Raw genomic sequence first — 15,429 nt, forward strand, 5'->3', positions numbered from 1 at the left:
TTACACTGAGAATTTCTGTGTAAGAGCTCATGACAGAAATCACATATCTTGTTTTTTTTTTTCTTTGTGAAAAATCTTTGTGATCATGGTATGAAGGCCAACCCTTTCTCTAGATCAGCCCTGACCTGTGACCTTCACCGATATAGTCATACCACAATGGATTGCAAGAGCAGCAGTGTAATGTATTACATGTAACACTGATAGCATCTGACTGTTGTGTTCTGGTAGATGTTATTAAAACAGACAGCACAATGCTTACACTTAGCAGGGGTCGAGCGCCGCTAGCAGAGTGAGCATGCACCTTACACATGCCCTGATAGTCATAGAGTAACACTCTGTGGAAAACACACACACACAGACAGTGACAGCATTTAACACCTTAATGCATTACATCACATTCACATTTAATGTACATTTAAAAAATAATGCTTACAAAATGGTGCTTTCACAGCAATTGCCATAGAAAGAACCTTTCAGTGAAACATTATTTTCTAGTGTGAAGAACATAAAAAAAACATTGTTCCGTTATAAAGAACATTTTGTGCAATGATAAGGTTATTAAAGGTTCTTAATGGAACATTAGACGATTATCCATCGCTGCCTTGGTAACGCAAGAGTTCACATATGATATGATATGTAAATAGTGATTGTGTTAGGGAGGATGGTTATATATTTATTTTAGTTATATTATTAACTTGTGTTAACTTTGTTCAAATAATGCACTTGGCCAGCTACAGAGAAACTGGCAGCCAGGCAGAAGGCAAGTGACCAATCCTGAGTGGCGACGTCACTACACATGCACAGTTTTCAATTGATCATAAATAAGAAATATATTTATTAGAATTACGGGCCAAGATTGGTTTGTAACCATGTCGTGCTGAACCAAGCTCAAGTGAAAGTAACTGGAACCGTTCTTAGAACCACTCGGCCCGACGGTGGAAAAGCAGCTATTGATGCCAAAAAAGAACCTTTAATTTTAAGAGTGTGGCCACTAGAGTTTTCGTAACAAAAAGTTCTCTAACCTTTTAAACATGCCCATTCTCAAGAGCTGTGACATTACCGACCCATCGATTTCCCCCAGAAACCTGCCAACCTACAGATACAGAGAATAGAGAGACATGTGGCTTCAAGACATTGTAGTTATTTATTATTTATTTCAACAGGATCTCTTTCTAGTTCACGGTAGGAACAATGACAGCTCATAATGAATGCATCTGTATTAGCTTTAATGCCATATACATCTTGACTTTACTGTTCGATTAAGCACTGAAATCACATTTCAAACAGCACAAGTTTGGGCTCTGTAAGGCTGCAGCCCAACATCAGAGTCAGCGTTTACCGCACCAGCACGCTGAATTATTCAGATAACCTCTGTTATCCCTCCCTTCCTCTATATTTACCCGGATGATGCACTGTTCTCCCTCTCTCTCTCTTTCTCTCTCATAGGACCGCTGCTAATGATGGAAAACACCTCATGCATTTATTTATTCATTCATTCATTTGCACAGTCACTTTCCTATGCTGAGTCAATGGTAAACAGAGCTTTTTTTAATCTGTGTTATTCACAGCACAAAGGAGCCATTTTATTTCATGACTTGACTTGTGTCATTTCCCCATCTTTGTAACAGTAATGTTAAGTTTGGCTTTACAGTTTTTTATTTTATTGTCTCCTTGGTTACTTATTAATTAGTTCACACCATTCAGTTCATTACCTTGTATAAGCCCTTCAGTTCCTTTGTCAGGTATTGTTTGTGCATGGCACAGTGTTTCATTGAGTTTGAACCTTTGTGCATTTTGTGAGTTTTATTATTTTAAAAAAGGCAGCGGCTATTTACAAGTGAAAATAACGAATTTTCTTAGCGATAGATGACATTTACACTGTGCAAATAGCTGTAGATGCTATTTACTAAGTGAAATTTACTAAGTGAAATAGCATACTATGTGAAAATAGTAATATATTCTATTTACACCATGTAAAAGTAGCAGTTCTTTGCTAGTGTAAATAGTAGGGGTTGCAACAATACAGTTAGTCCACGGTTCAATACATACCTCGGTTTTTAACCACGGTTTTCGGTTCGGTTCGGTTCTTCTGATGGCTTGTCACATCAGTTTTTTGCTATTCTATTCTTAAAGAGCACCTATCATGGAATTTTGAAATTTACCTTTCATGTAGTGTGTAACACAGATCTAAGTAAACAAAAACATCCTGCAAAGTTTGAAATATGACAGTGCACCGTATATATAGTTATTTTCTTTCAAAAGTAAGAGTCGACTCTGAGTCATTTTTAAGAATCGTTAGAAGACCGAAGCTTTTTCTCTGACTAGATGAGGTCAACTTGTCAAGTTATTTGAATACGATACGCCCACTTATTGTGCTCCAAGACGCCAGTGAAAACTAGAAAACATCATGGCGATGAGACGCTGTGTTCTGAAGTGCGACTCAAAAGAAAACTTTTTTCATCTGCCCAAGATGAGCATTTGAAGACTAAGTGGCTTGAAGACAAACCATACATCGTCGCGATTGTGTGTTTATTAGTCTTCAAATGTCTCTATTTGCATGTTTAGCGATCTCAGGAAGCTTTTCTTATGGACTTCTATTATGGCACATGGTATCTTCTTCGTCTGTCTGTACCATATATGGACTCCATGTGCACAGAGTGCCCTCCGGCTGCCAGTATGAATTGAAAACAACACATAAGAGACTCAATCGCTCATGATTAGGCTACATCTGCGCATTTTGAGGAAGTATTGAATAAAAAATACTCCTCTGTTTAGAAATTTGACACAGACATATGAGAATCTATCAATATTTCTCCTCATCTGCACACTTTTGAACTAAAAGCCCTGAGGGATGTTGATTTGTCGCGAGTCTTCGTGAGGAGAATAGAGGAGTTTTTTAATCAATGAGATCAGCTGAGGCTCATATTACAATCAAACGGTAACGTTACCGACGCGGTTTCCGTATTCATAACTCCTGACACATATTAACAAATTACTGTCACTATAAGACTTTGATGGGCGTTCCGTTTCCGAAAATATCTGCACAGACCATAGACGGCACAGACTATACCAATCACAACTGACTGGGTCATCGGACCAATCACCGCAGATTAGCGTCACGTAAAGGCGGGGTTTTGAAAAGTGAATCACTAAAGGAATCATTTGAGAATCGCTGTCAAAACAGGTAAAAATAAATGCATATTATAAGAAAACTAAAGTCTTTTTTGTCATTGCATGCATGCAAAACTGTTGTTGTGGACTTCTAAAACAATATTTGGAACATTTTAAATGCCATAATAGGTGCTCTTTAAGCGACAGGAACAGAAAGAGGTTAAGGAGAAAAAAGACTATTTTTATTGCTATACTCTTTCTTTATTTTACTTAAAAGAATTTAAAAACCTTACTTAAACTTAAAACTTTACTTAAAAAAAAAAACCTTGTACACATTCCTAGTGTATTGTATAATATAAAATAAATATATATAAAGATTTACACTGGCAGCTCAGAGCAGTAGAGCAGCATTTAAGTATGAAATTTAATGAATAAATGTGAAAAATAAAACACTACATAGACGTCACTATACAATATTCATTGATTCTTATTAAAGCTACTTTATTTAAGTTTTTCAGTCAAGAGCAGTGAGTGATTTTCTCTTTGTCTTTTGTTGTTGTATTAATCTTAAAGGGATAGTTCACTCAAAAATGAAAATTCTGTCATCGAGAAATGAATACAGGTTTGGAACAATATTAGAGTGAGTAAATAATGACATAATTTTAGAGGCGAACTGTCCCTTTAAGGACAGCGTGTTCAATTTAAGACCTGCGTGCATCTAATATACAGACACACGCTGATTTTACTTTTACTTTAGACATAACCGACTGTGTTTATGTTAACCTTGTGTGTATTTGACAGTATTAGCGCAGTAAGACGACTACTTAGTCCAGTAATCACGTGTTTGACATGCGTTTAGTGCGCATGCTCGGAAAAGCGGATGTTAAAACCGTGCTTAAGCACGCGAATGAAATGTTTAACAGGCAAGGCTTTAAAACGCATGCAAATAATTAACTTTCGTGATTGTGAATAACTATAGAGTTCCGTGAGTATAACTCCACCACTAACGTGTGATGTGAATGTATGTCGCGTTGTTCAGTATATTGGGATGGAGGCAAATGATAGAATGTGTAGAAAAATAATTAATTAAATGTAAAAACCGGTTCAATATTATATTGAGAATTGTGGCATCCCTAGTAAATAGTAATTACATGCAATTGATACTTTATTTTGACAGATACATACTATTTGCACCTCTTTGTTGAGTATTAACAGAGTGTACATTATTTAGTACTATTACTTACTAGGGACACTTTTCACAGTCCAATCACTCAGCAGTGGATGAAATGACATCTTTCCCTATATGTTAATATTCGGTTTCACTCAGAAATATGTATTTTTGCATCATTGCAGATGTTTGGTGGGTTGCGAATGGCATTTTGTGTTGACCTTATCCTGTCACTTTAAGTGCTCTTACATCAGTCCTGTCCTTAGAGATGATGACGAAGCCATTACTGTCAATGACGTAGCAGTTAACGTCCTGTGAACACAAAACACAAAAAGCATTTGTCATATTGAATTAGTTTGATGGAGGAATGGTGATGCAATTTTTCACCGATATGTCCACAAATGCTCTCGATACCGAGCACTTATACATCATAAATCCTATATTGTAAAATACTCACCGCATTTTCAGTACAGCTTAGAGGACAAAGCCCCTCTACACCAGAACACTGTGAGAGAGAGACAGACATTGACAAAGACATAGAAACTGAGCATTTACAATACATGTATTCAGTTTTGTATAGTATCGTGTTTATTCTCCTATTTGTATTGAGTTCATACATCTGTGTCATTCGCCTGGAGTCCATCCAGATAATATGCAGCAGCAGTGAAAAAAGGAAAAACATTAATTAATATAATATCACTGGCTCAGGACGGATAGCTTCAAATTGAACTCCTGCTTATAACACTGCTGTTCTGCCTTAAAGCAATCACATGATCTTTGCAGGCTCCTGTGTGCGTTTACTCTAGCATGTATTAGATGAAATTAGGGACAGGAAAACAAATCCTCTCATAGGGACCTGTGCATGTTTACTATAGCTACTGTTAAAGATGTATAGAATGTATCATCTCATTTTAACGTCATTTTGATTTATCTTAATTTAATTGATCTTAACTTTTCTCAGTTTAAGCATTTGAGTGGCCTACTGAGATTGTTTTCCTGTAAAACATAAATTTACTTAAAACTAAGGCTTTTTTTAATATACACTACTGTTCAAAAGTTAAAAATATATTTGATTATTTGATTATTTTTTCTTAAAAGAAATTAATACTTTTATTCATGAAGGTTTCCACAAAAATATTAAGCAGCACTTTACATGTTTTTAACTCCTGACACATGTTTTTAACATTGATAATAAATTAAGAAATGTTTCTTGAGCAGCTTATCAGAATATTAAAAGGATTTCTGAAGGATTATGTGACTCTGAAGACTGAAGTTCAAAAATTCAGCTTTGCCATAAATTCAATTTATTGCAAAATATATTAAAATCAAAGCATTTATTTTAAATTGTAATGATATTTCACAATATTACAGTTTTTACTGTATTTTTGATCAAATATGCAGCACTGGTGAACAAAACAATCTTACTGACCCCAAACTTTTAAATAGTGGTGTATTTTCTCATAATAACTTGTTTTAACATCTGTTTTAAGGATGATGCATGTGTGCTCTTGTGACAAACTCTGAGCGTGTGTTTGTGTCTCATATAAAACTATGGCTGAAAATAACCTTGCACAATTTACACACAGACATAAAGTCTCTTTCTCACAGCATGCATGTGTGTCATGTTCTACACTATTGTTGATCCCTATAGATTTTAAACGGATTATGCACTGCTTTTGATCATTATAGATCTTCTTAATGCATTTAGATTTGAACATTTCAAACATTTAACAGTAAGAATAATCATGGTGGTGTTCTCCAAGTCTGACATCAATGGTATTAGTTAATATTGCTGCTGTCAGGAGTGAATGCAAAGTCAGTGGTAATGTGCCAGCTGAGGTGGAAGCGCGTTCAGGGAGGCATGGAAAATCCCAGGGGTACTAGAAAATTGGGAGTGCGTTCTCCCTGAGGAGGATGTAGAGAGTGATATTGCCTCCTCTCCCCATTCTTTTCGAGTGCCTTCTGGACTCCCCCACCCCTCTCTCAACACTTATCATCTTCTGTTTGTATTATAAATATCAAACAAAAGCCTGTGCTAGGAGTGTCACCACTAACATTATTGTGTTTGTCTTCACCTCCCATCAAATGCACAATGTTTAAACAGATATGACCCATCCGGCCAGTGACGCACACACACTGGTGTAGAAATCCTTGTGGAGACATGCTGTTGACATTTTTTGTGTGCAATATAATATAATATAAATGTATTAATAATTTTTGTTCAAGGTTAGAAAAACATGTACACCGCCACAAAAATAAACATACTTACAGGAACTGCAAGCAATAACTGTAATTGCAGTAGATAATATATCAGTTTTAGTACCTGAGTGGCTATGGACCAAAACCTTTTTTCCAACATCTCAAGAGACATCTGTACACCTATGGCTATGCAGGAAAGAAACACAGACAAAAAGATAAAATAAATATAGTATTGTAACATATCAAATGATGAAATATGTTAGTAGAAATGCGTATGTGAACACTTAAAATGACTGAGACTGAGGGCATGTTTACACGACAACGATGTAGGACTGTGCAATATATAGAAATTATTGAAATATCGCAAATGTACATATATCGCAATATGTATATCACAAGGGCACGCAAAATATCTGAATGATTTTAATATGCTACTTCAACATTGTGAAAAGTGTATGTTTTAGGTCGACGCATAAAGCAGAGAATAGACTGTGCACAAGACTGTTACTTATGTGACTTGCTTGACGTTAAAAATAGTTATTAAACACAATAACTTGCGAAAAACAACTCCTTGCAGTCTCACGCTGTCTGCTGTCTGACACACACCAAAACGTGCGCACAAGCCGTTCTTTTTTCGTGTCTTGTTACACACTCGAACTGTCAATGCTTTCTTTTCCCAGAACCGATGCTTTCTTTTCCCAGAAAGAATGTGAAACAACACACAAATGATATCATTCTGTTTCTAAATAATTTTTGAATGTAATTGAAATAGATTTTACACACTTAAAGCAATATCGTATCGCATTTCGAATATCGCATTATTTAACAAGGATATCGCATTTTTCTTCAATATCGCACAGCTCTACAACGATGTAATAAAAACAGACGACCACGATCCCCGTGAAACGCGAACACCATTACCGTTTTTCCAGATTTACGTTTTTTGGTTTGTTTGTTTGTTTGTTTATATGGAGATGGTAAAGGCATTGTTTACAAAACCTTGCACTTTTTTAAAGCTTGCATTTTTCGGCCCCCAAAAACGCTGTTGTTGTCAGTGTTTTTATTATGTGCAATTCCGTATATTATGTTTATATGTATTTACTTGCTAAATGCATATATTGTCATTTCTGATTGGCAGTTTTTTGTGTAATTGGGTAAAAATCACCAAAAAAAGGTCATACAATGGAATTTAGTACCTACTTGGCAGGCATTAGAGAAATGTTGTAAATCTGACTTTGTTTTTGGTAGCCAATTTTTATGATATACCTGTTCTAAAAGCTGGGAAAAGCAGATAATTTGTGAAAAAGTTAAGTGAGCGCGGGAGTTTTGAAAGGTGATGAATCCAGTCCAGAGTTTACATATGCCGAGGCAGGTGTGCAAGACGCGGAAGTTCCTTGTGGAGAATCTATTGAGGTAAACACTGTTCCTGTTTTACTTGTAGGCTCAAATACAGAGGATTTTAGATTGGCAGTTAGACTTAAAGAACTTGATTTAGAGGTAAAGCATCAAGAGCATAGTACACAGCTGTTAAAGATGAAGCAGTATGAGTTGGAAAGACAAGGCCCACAACGTTTATCGGTGAGTACTTCTAAAGTTCCTATATCACCAATGGCAGGTACTTCTAATGTTAATTCTCTCACGTTACCTGTGTCAAGTCCTAATGATTTTGACATTAGTAGAAATATTCTATTGGTTCCCACATTTAGAGAAATGGAGGTTGATTCTTATTTTAATGCGTTTGAACCGCATAGCTGCCGCCTTGCTTTGGCCTAGAGAAATTTGGCCGCTTTTGCTTCAGTGCAAATTAGTTGGAAAAGCTCAAGAAGTTTGTTTTGCGTTGTCACTTGAAGAAAATCTCAGTTATGATTCTTTAAACGCATCTGTGCTCAGCATTGGTGTGCGATTTGAAGAATTGACAAATTTTGACAGATTTGTCACATCTGTCTGATTCATCCCGAGAGGATGTGGATTAATCCAGTTTCAATCTGAGATAAAGTATCTTCTTGACAATGGTTTCGCTGTTCCTAGTAACAGTCCATGGAGTTCACCTTGTCTTCTTGTTCCCAAAAGTTTCTGCACCGATTATCGACGGGTTAATGCAGTTACGAAAGCAGATTAATTTCCTCTCCCTCGTATGAGGACTGTGCGGACATAGTCGGTTCTGCCGTGTTCGTTACTAAGTTGGATCTGCTTAAGGGTCACTGGCTGGTACCGTTAGCGCCACGGGCTGCCGAAATCTATGCGTTTGTCACTCCTGACAACCTACTAGAATACACTGGCTTTCGGGCTTCAAAATGCTCCGGCCATATTTCAGCGCCTTATGAATTCTGCATTAGCTGGTGTTTTGAATTGTGAGGCAAATTTGGATGATATTGTGATTTATTCCTCCACCTGGGATAAGCATTTGAGAACCCTTTACATCGTCTTTGATCATTTACAAAAGGCTTTGCTTACAGTTGACCTCGCCAAATGCGAGTTTGGTAAAGCCACTGTAACTTACCTGGGAAAGCAGGTTGGTCAGGGACAAGTTTGCCCAGTTTCTGCTAAAGTGCAAGCAATTCTAGAATTCCCAATGCCAAGAACTAAAAGAGAACTGAGACGGTTTTTAGGCACTGTCGTTTATGACTGTGGATTTTGCCGAAATTTTTCAGATATTGTTCTGCCTCTTACGAACTTGCTCAGTCAAGCACAAGATTTTATATGGACTGGTTCTTGTCAAAAAGCTTTTAATTCAGTAACAATTTTGTTATGTAGCACCCCGTGTTAACAGCACCAAAATTTTTCATTGCCTTTCAAAATCGAAGTGGATGCCAGTGCTAACGGAGCTGGTGCTGCGCTCCTGCAAGAAGATCCTGTGTGTTACTTTTCAAAAAGTTTTTAAAACATTATAGCACAATTGAAAAAAACGCTTTAGCGGTATTATTGTCTCTTCAACACTTTTAAGTGTATGTGGGTTCCAGTTCGTTGCCAGTGAAAGTTTTTATTGATTATAATCCACTAACCTTTCTTGCAAAAATGCGAAATTCTAATCAACGCATTATGCGGTGGGGATTGATTGTGCAAGAGTTCAATATTGAAATTTGTTATAAGAAAGGTAAAGAGAATGAGATGGCAGATGCGTAATATTATATTATATAATTATTTTTTCGTTATTGCTATTTCTGTGTGTGTTTTGCTTTGCTGTTTGTGTTACATAGGATCCCGTAACCAGCTGCAGGATGGTTCCACCTCTTTCCATGGGGACTGGACCGCATTAATTGACGAGGGTTTAAAACCACCCCCTCCGCTTCCAGATGTTGAGCTGTTGTGATTCCTGGCCGGTCGCACTTCTTCTGTCTCCCCTCCAGCCGTCAGACCACAATTGTACATTATTTCGATTCTGTTAAATAGGCCTATGTTTTTCTTCTTCTTCTTTTCAGTGAAGGTGTTTTGTAGGGTTGACCTGCCTTTCATTTGTTGAATTTCCATTCACTCTGTTTTGTTAGTGTGTAGTTAGGGTAATTTGTTGAATTTTGATACTTCGAGGGGAGTTAGTTCGAATTTTTTTTTTATTATTACCTGCTTCTGTTTGTTATTTTGGGCCTTGAGTCTTCCTGAAGATTATACACCAGTGGTTTATGTAACTCTGGAAATACAAATTCAATTCACTTATATTTATCTCAATTTTCTTTATCTTAATAAAACGTTTATCGTTTTTCTTGAATTTTGGATTAATTGGTAAAAATTTTTATGGTCTGACAACTGGACGCGGAAGTCATATTTATTTATACATTTTTATTTATTTATTTATTACCGTTTAACCTAGACGGATCGTTATAACTTAGTAAAAAAAAGTTTACACGGGTTGATTTCCACCTCCATAAGTACAATTTTGGCGTTCCAACAACCCCAAAACACCTCCCAGACTTCAGTGGAGAATTTGGCCTCCCGATGGAGAAAATTGCATCTGGCTATTTTTGGGCTACTTTTGACTGGCCATTAGGCTGGGATACTTTTGTTGCACAGACCTGACAACCCTGGTTGTCGTGTAAATGAATGGCCAAAACACATAAAAAGTTATCAGTTTTTAGCTGAAACTTTTTTTCCCCTCAAAGATTTTTAGCTGAAGACCCTATTCCGTTCGACTTGCAAATATATAATCCCAGCATGCATCAGTGGATGCCCACTTTCACAAGCTTAAACACAAAATGTGCTGATATATCTTGCCTCAGTCCTGATACCTCATATATTAAACCTGCTATCTCCCTCACACCTGATACCTCATTAGTTTATTACCTTAAACCCATTACCTCATATATCACACCTGATACCTAATAACTCAATCTGTACATCCGCATCCCCCATAAACTGCTGCATTTTACACAACAAGGTTTTGTTGTTTAAGGGCCCTGTGTAATTAGTAGGACAGTTAGAATTTACAGTGTGCTGACGGTTCTGATTAAACTGCAGTAAATTGTTCGTTTGAGTAAAAATCTTTTAACTTCAATAATTCAGAGAGAGAGAGACCAGAGTCGAACCATCTATCATACTGAAGCTAATTAATAGAGGTGGATAATAAAGAGGCAGAGAGTGGAGGGCAGTGTTGGTAATAGCTGCTTGGGGCGTAGAAGATGGCTAGTAGTGGGGAGACAGTCTCTTGAATGAGTAGATGTGTATTATAAAGCTCTAGACCTAGCAGACATACTGTAACAATACTGGAAGATTACAGTCACCATGTCTCCTCCAGCATCCTAAAGATTTGGACAGCCCTGCAACGGAGATTACCCAAAATAGTGATGAGCGAGCTCGCAGACGGATCCCAGCACAGTTAGAAGTGTGAATGACGGAAGACATGTGACTCCAGCAGAGCAGATAATTTAGTAAATACCCAGTTTTCTGAGCTTCTGTCATTCTCTTTTCAACACAAACATCCCACACACAAAAACAAACACAATGATGTGAGACAGCATGAAACCTCAACCAAAACCTCAGAGCGACTACATGGCAAGCAGTCAATCCAACTTAAAATAAACAGATTTTACCATTTGACGGTGAAAGACAAAACCTTTAACGAGGGAGCAGAGAGAGAGAGAGAGAGAGAGAGAGAGAGAATGTGTGAAATGTCTGTGGCCCTTTTCATGAATAGGCTACAGCATCAGAGCTTGAAAAACTCCATAGATAGATATAGATAGATAGATATTTAAGAACGAGATTGTTCTGGTCATAATTAGCTTAATGGACAGTCCTCAGTGTGTGTGTGTGTGTGTGTTATTGAAGTAAATATAAGCTGAGTGTGTGAGTACACTGTTATTCATGTATTGCTTTTATTAGTTCACTGATCTGTGCAGTAGATTCTGCTATATTGTATAGTTTTAAGCATATCTTAATATGCATTTCAAATTCTAGATTATATTCTAAATTATGCTAATGTAGTTAATATCTATTTGAGTATGACTGGACTAAACTACAGTGTGTGTGTGATGGCAAACAGAGCAGCAGGGTCTTTACATTGCAGATTATCACGAAGAGCTCAAGTAGCATACGCTAACAGTGAGTCAAAAAAACACCCTCTCAATCCCCCCTCCTCTCTCTCTCTCTCTCTGTTGCTTAGGTAACATGATGTCAGCGCAGCCCCTACCAACACCTTGAAGACTCACCACCCAAATATGACACTGTCCTCAACGTGAGCAGCACACACAGGAACATCAATGTACACACCCACATACACACTTCATAAAATAGAGGGCTTCTGATAAGGAGAGAAATGGCATGGTAAGGATTTAATGGAGCTGTAGTGCTTTTTCTTGTCAATGTCTGGCATGTGAAAGCATGTGGGCGGCACTGAGGTCCTTCTGAAGTACATGGTGTGTTACTTGCAACAGCCCACAACATACAGGAGGTAAACGCTTCTGGTGTCCAGAATGCTTTTCCTCTTATAAATAGCTGAAATGGATGCATTTCTCATTTTTTGAGGTGCTGGTTCTGCAGCGTGGCCTGCATGCCTTCATGCATTATTCAGCTCACCAGGCAATAGCAGGAATGTTTGTATACATGGATGAAATCCATCCATCCATCCATCCATCCATCCATCCATCCATCCATCCATCCATCCATCCATCCATCCATCCATCCTTCCTTCCTTCCTTCCTTCCTTCCTTCCTTCCTTCCTTCCTTCCTTCCTTCCTTCCTTCCTTCCTTCCATCCATCCATCCATCCATCCATCCATCCATCCATCCTTCCTTCCTTCCTTCCATCCATCCATCCATCCATCCATCCATCCATCCATCCATCCATCCATCCATCCATCCTTCCTTCCTTCCTTCCTTCCTTCCTTCCTTCCTTTCTTCCATCCATCCATCCATCCATCCATCCATCCATCCTTCCATCCATCCATCCATCCATCCTTCCTTCCTTCCTTCCATCCATCCATCCATCCATCCATCCTTCCTTCCTTCCTTCCATCCATCCATCCATCCATCCATCCATCCATCCATCCATCCATCCTTCTTTCCTTCCTTCCTTCCTTCCTTCCTTCCTTCCTTCCTTCCTTCCTTCCTTCCTTCCTTCCTTCCTTCCTTCCATCCATCCATCCATCCATCCATCCATCCATCTTTCCTTCCTTCCTTCCTTCCTTCCTTCCTTCCTTCCTTCCTTCCTTCCATCCATCCATCCATCCATCCATCCATCCATCCATCCATCCATCCTTCCTTCCTTCCTTCCTTCCTTCCTTCCTTCCTTCCTTCCTTCCTTCCTTCCTTCCTTCCTTCCTTCCTTCCTTCCTTCCTTCCTTCCTTCCTTCCTTCCTTCCTTCCTTCCATCCATCCATCCATCCATCCATCCATCCATCCATCCATCCATCCATCCATCCATCCATCCATCCATCCATCTATCTATCTATCTATCTATCTATCTATCTATCTATCTATCTATCTATCTATCTATGAGAGAAAGAATCAGCTGTTTTTTCGACCCCCTCTCCCCTCATCCCTCACTAATGTTACTATCTTTGACAAGGCTGGCACACGCTTACAATGCACGCCTCACCACATGCACATATGGAGAAAGCAACACACAAACACTCACACACTTACTCACACAGACACACATGCGCATCAAAGGCTAGCCTGAAGACAGCATGCGCTTGAGAGACAACCTCCTAACACACACACACACACACACACACTCAAGTGCATTCTGTGGACTCAATATACCAACACAGAGGCGAGCCGTTCTGCTGGAAACCACAGAGAATTGAAAGACTGGAGCACGCCTCCCCCTCCTTCTCCTCCCCTCTCTCTCTCTTTCTCACTCACACTCTCTCTCTGTCTTTGTCCTCCTCTCTCTGAGCATTACAGCAAGGCATTGCGCAGGATTTAACTCCCCTCCTTCATCTCCCTCTTCTTTATTTTAATCGTTTTTTCCCTTCCTCCAATCCATCTCTCCTTCTGTGGCAGCCGTTGCTTTTGGCAGCGGAAGGATATTTTCATTTCCATATTGGAGCGTTACGAGAGCTGCTATTCGCTCATTTCTCCCACAACCGTGTGTGTGTGTGAGAGAGAGTGTGTGAGCTTGGGGGGGGGGGGGGGGGACGCAGAGAAGGACGGCATCTAAAGACGGTGAGTGAAACACTGTTAACCTACAACACGCATATATCCGCGCACATTACAATTTGCCTTGATTATGATTACGACGTCCGTGCATGATGTTTGCTGAGTGATGTTTTTTTGTGAGACTGACACATTCGCCTGTTGTTTTGGGTTACAGGGCATGTGATGTCCAGTTTTTTATTTGGACACAAAGGAAATGTAAAGATGTGTGTGTGACTGCAGGTGATGTGCTGGAATGCTGCTTTTGAGTGTATTTGAGCATGTTGGAGTGAGATGGCATCTACAATATGCAATTCTGTGAACACTTGTGTGTGTGTATATATATACACACACATTTATGGAAGGACAAAAACATTTGTGTAATAGGTTTGCATGTCTTTATGCGTACTGTATGTGTGTTGCTTGAATAAGTGTGTGTTTATGCGAGCGTGTGTCTTTGTTTTTGATTCTGCTCTTAATAATTCATCCCTGTAGCCTCCGCGTCTTTGTTTCTAACGTTTCTTCGCTCTGTTCTTGCCGCCGTTGACTTTGATGTGTGTGTGCATGAGAAAGAGAGAAAAGGGATCAGCAGGACTGGTTCAGAGGTGAACATCCAAAGGGCGTTTCTATTTACTTATGTGTTGCAAGTCACAATAACAACATATATGCTGTCACACGCATGCATAGTTGACCTTGTGCATTCACAGGAAGTTAGTACAGTGTGGGGTGAGAATGTGTGAAATATGTGCTGAACTGGACGTGGAGAGAGATGCTGCTAAAGTGAGAGACTGTTACATCGCGTGTGTGTGTGTGCTGCATGCTCGGGAGTCAAATGTCACATCCCTCAACTAATTATCCTCTCTTCACACACACACGCACACACACTCACATATTATCACACCCTCAAACTTTCATGTTCTAGGAAACGTAATGCGCGGAAAATATTCACGTGTTGAGCAACTCTAAAAAGGTGTTTTCAAAAACTCACTGTGTGTTTCACACTCTTGCACACACACACACATGCAATATAACCTCTAAATGTCTGCACATTTTTCCACTGTGCCGTTTCAGATGACAGGCTGGTGAATTGGTGTTGCGTTGCGCAAATACGCACACACACAGACGCACACACACACGCACGCTGTGATGGATGTGGCAGGTGACAAGGCCGAAGTGTCACAGTCTAAGACAGCAGCGGCCATTTTACAGCAAACCGGCCTGGCGTAAACAGAAGCAACTTGTAACCTTGTGCTCAATGATCTGAGACACACACATTCACAGCATAGTATTACATAATGGTACGTCGTTATAATAATAATATTCCCGTCTCTGTCATGTGCTGTAAGGGTTTCAGTGTCATATTACTGTACCTCAATTAACTAAATC

General features: G+C 38.9%; 1 protein-coding gene across 2 annotated transcripts in view; it reads right to left on the reverse strand.

Annotated features, from left to right (window-relative positions):
- The window catches only part of cacna2d4a (calcium channel, voltage-dependent, alpha 2/delta subunit 4a), a 51,852-nt gene that overhangs the window by 5,469 nt on the left and 30,954 nt on the right, over window positions 1-15,429 (reverse strand). Inside the window, exons 28-34 of one of the 2 annotated variants that reach the window (XM_079816863.1) lie at window positions 6,603-6,664; window positions 4,897-4,911; window positions 4,737-4,784; window positions 4,529-4,591; window positions 1,023-1,093; window positions 260-335; window positions 74-132 (exon numbers count right to left, since the gene is read on the reverse strand). In XM_079816863.1, the coding sequence (XP_079672989.1) occupies window positions 115-132; window positions 260-335; window positions 1,023-1,093; window positions 4,529-4,591; window positions 4,737-4,784; window positions 4,897-4,911; window positions 6,603-6,664 (353 nt within the window). In that variant the 3' untranslated portion in view covers window positions 74-114. Of the gene's footprint in view, window positions 1-73; window positions 133-259; window positions 336-1,022; window positions 1,094-4,528; window positions 4,592-4,736; window positions 4,785-4,896; window positions 4,912-6,602; window positions 6,665-15,429 lie in introns of those variants that run through there. The other variant, XM_079816862.1, reaches the window with a different exon arrangement.

Source organism: Gobio gobio (assembly GCF_949357685.1).
Source record: "Gobio gobio genome assembly, chromosome: 5".
NCBI lineage: Eukaryota > Metazoa > Chordata > Actinopteri > Cypriniformes > Gobionidae > Gobio > Gobio gobio.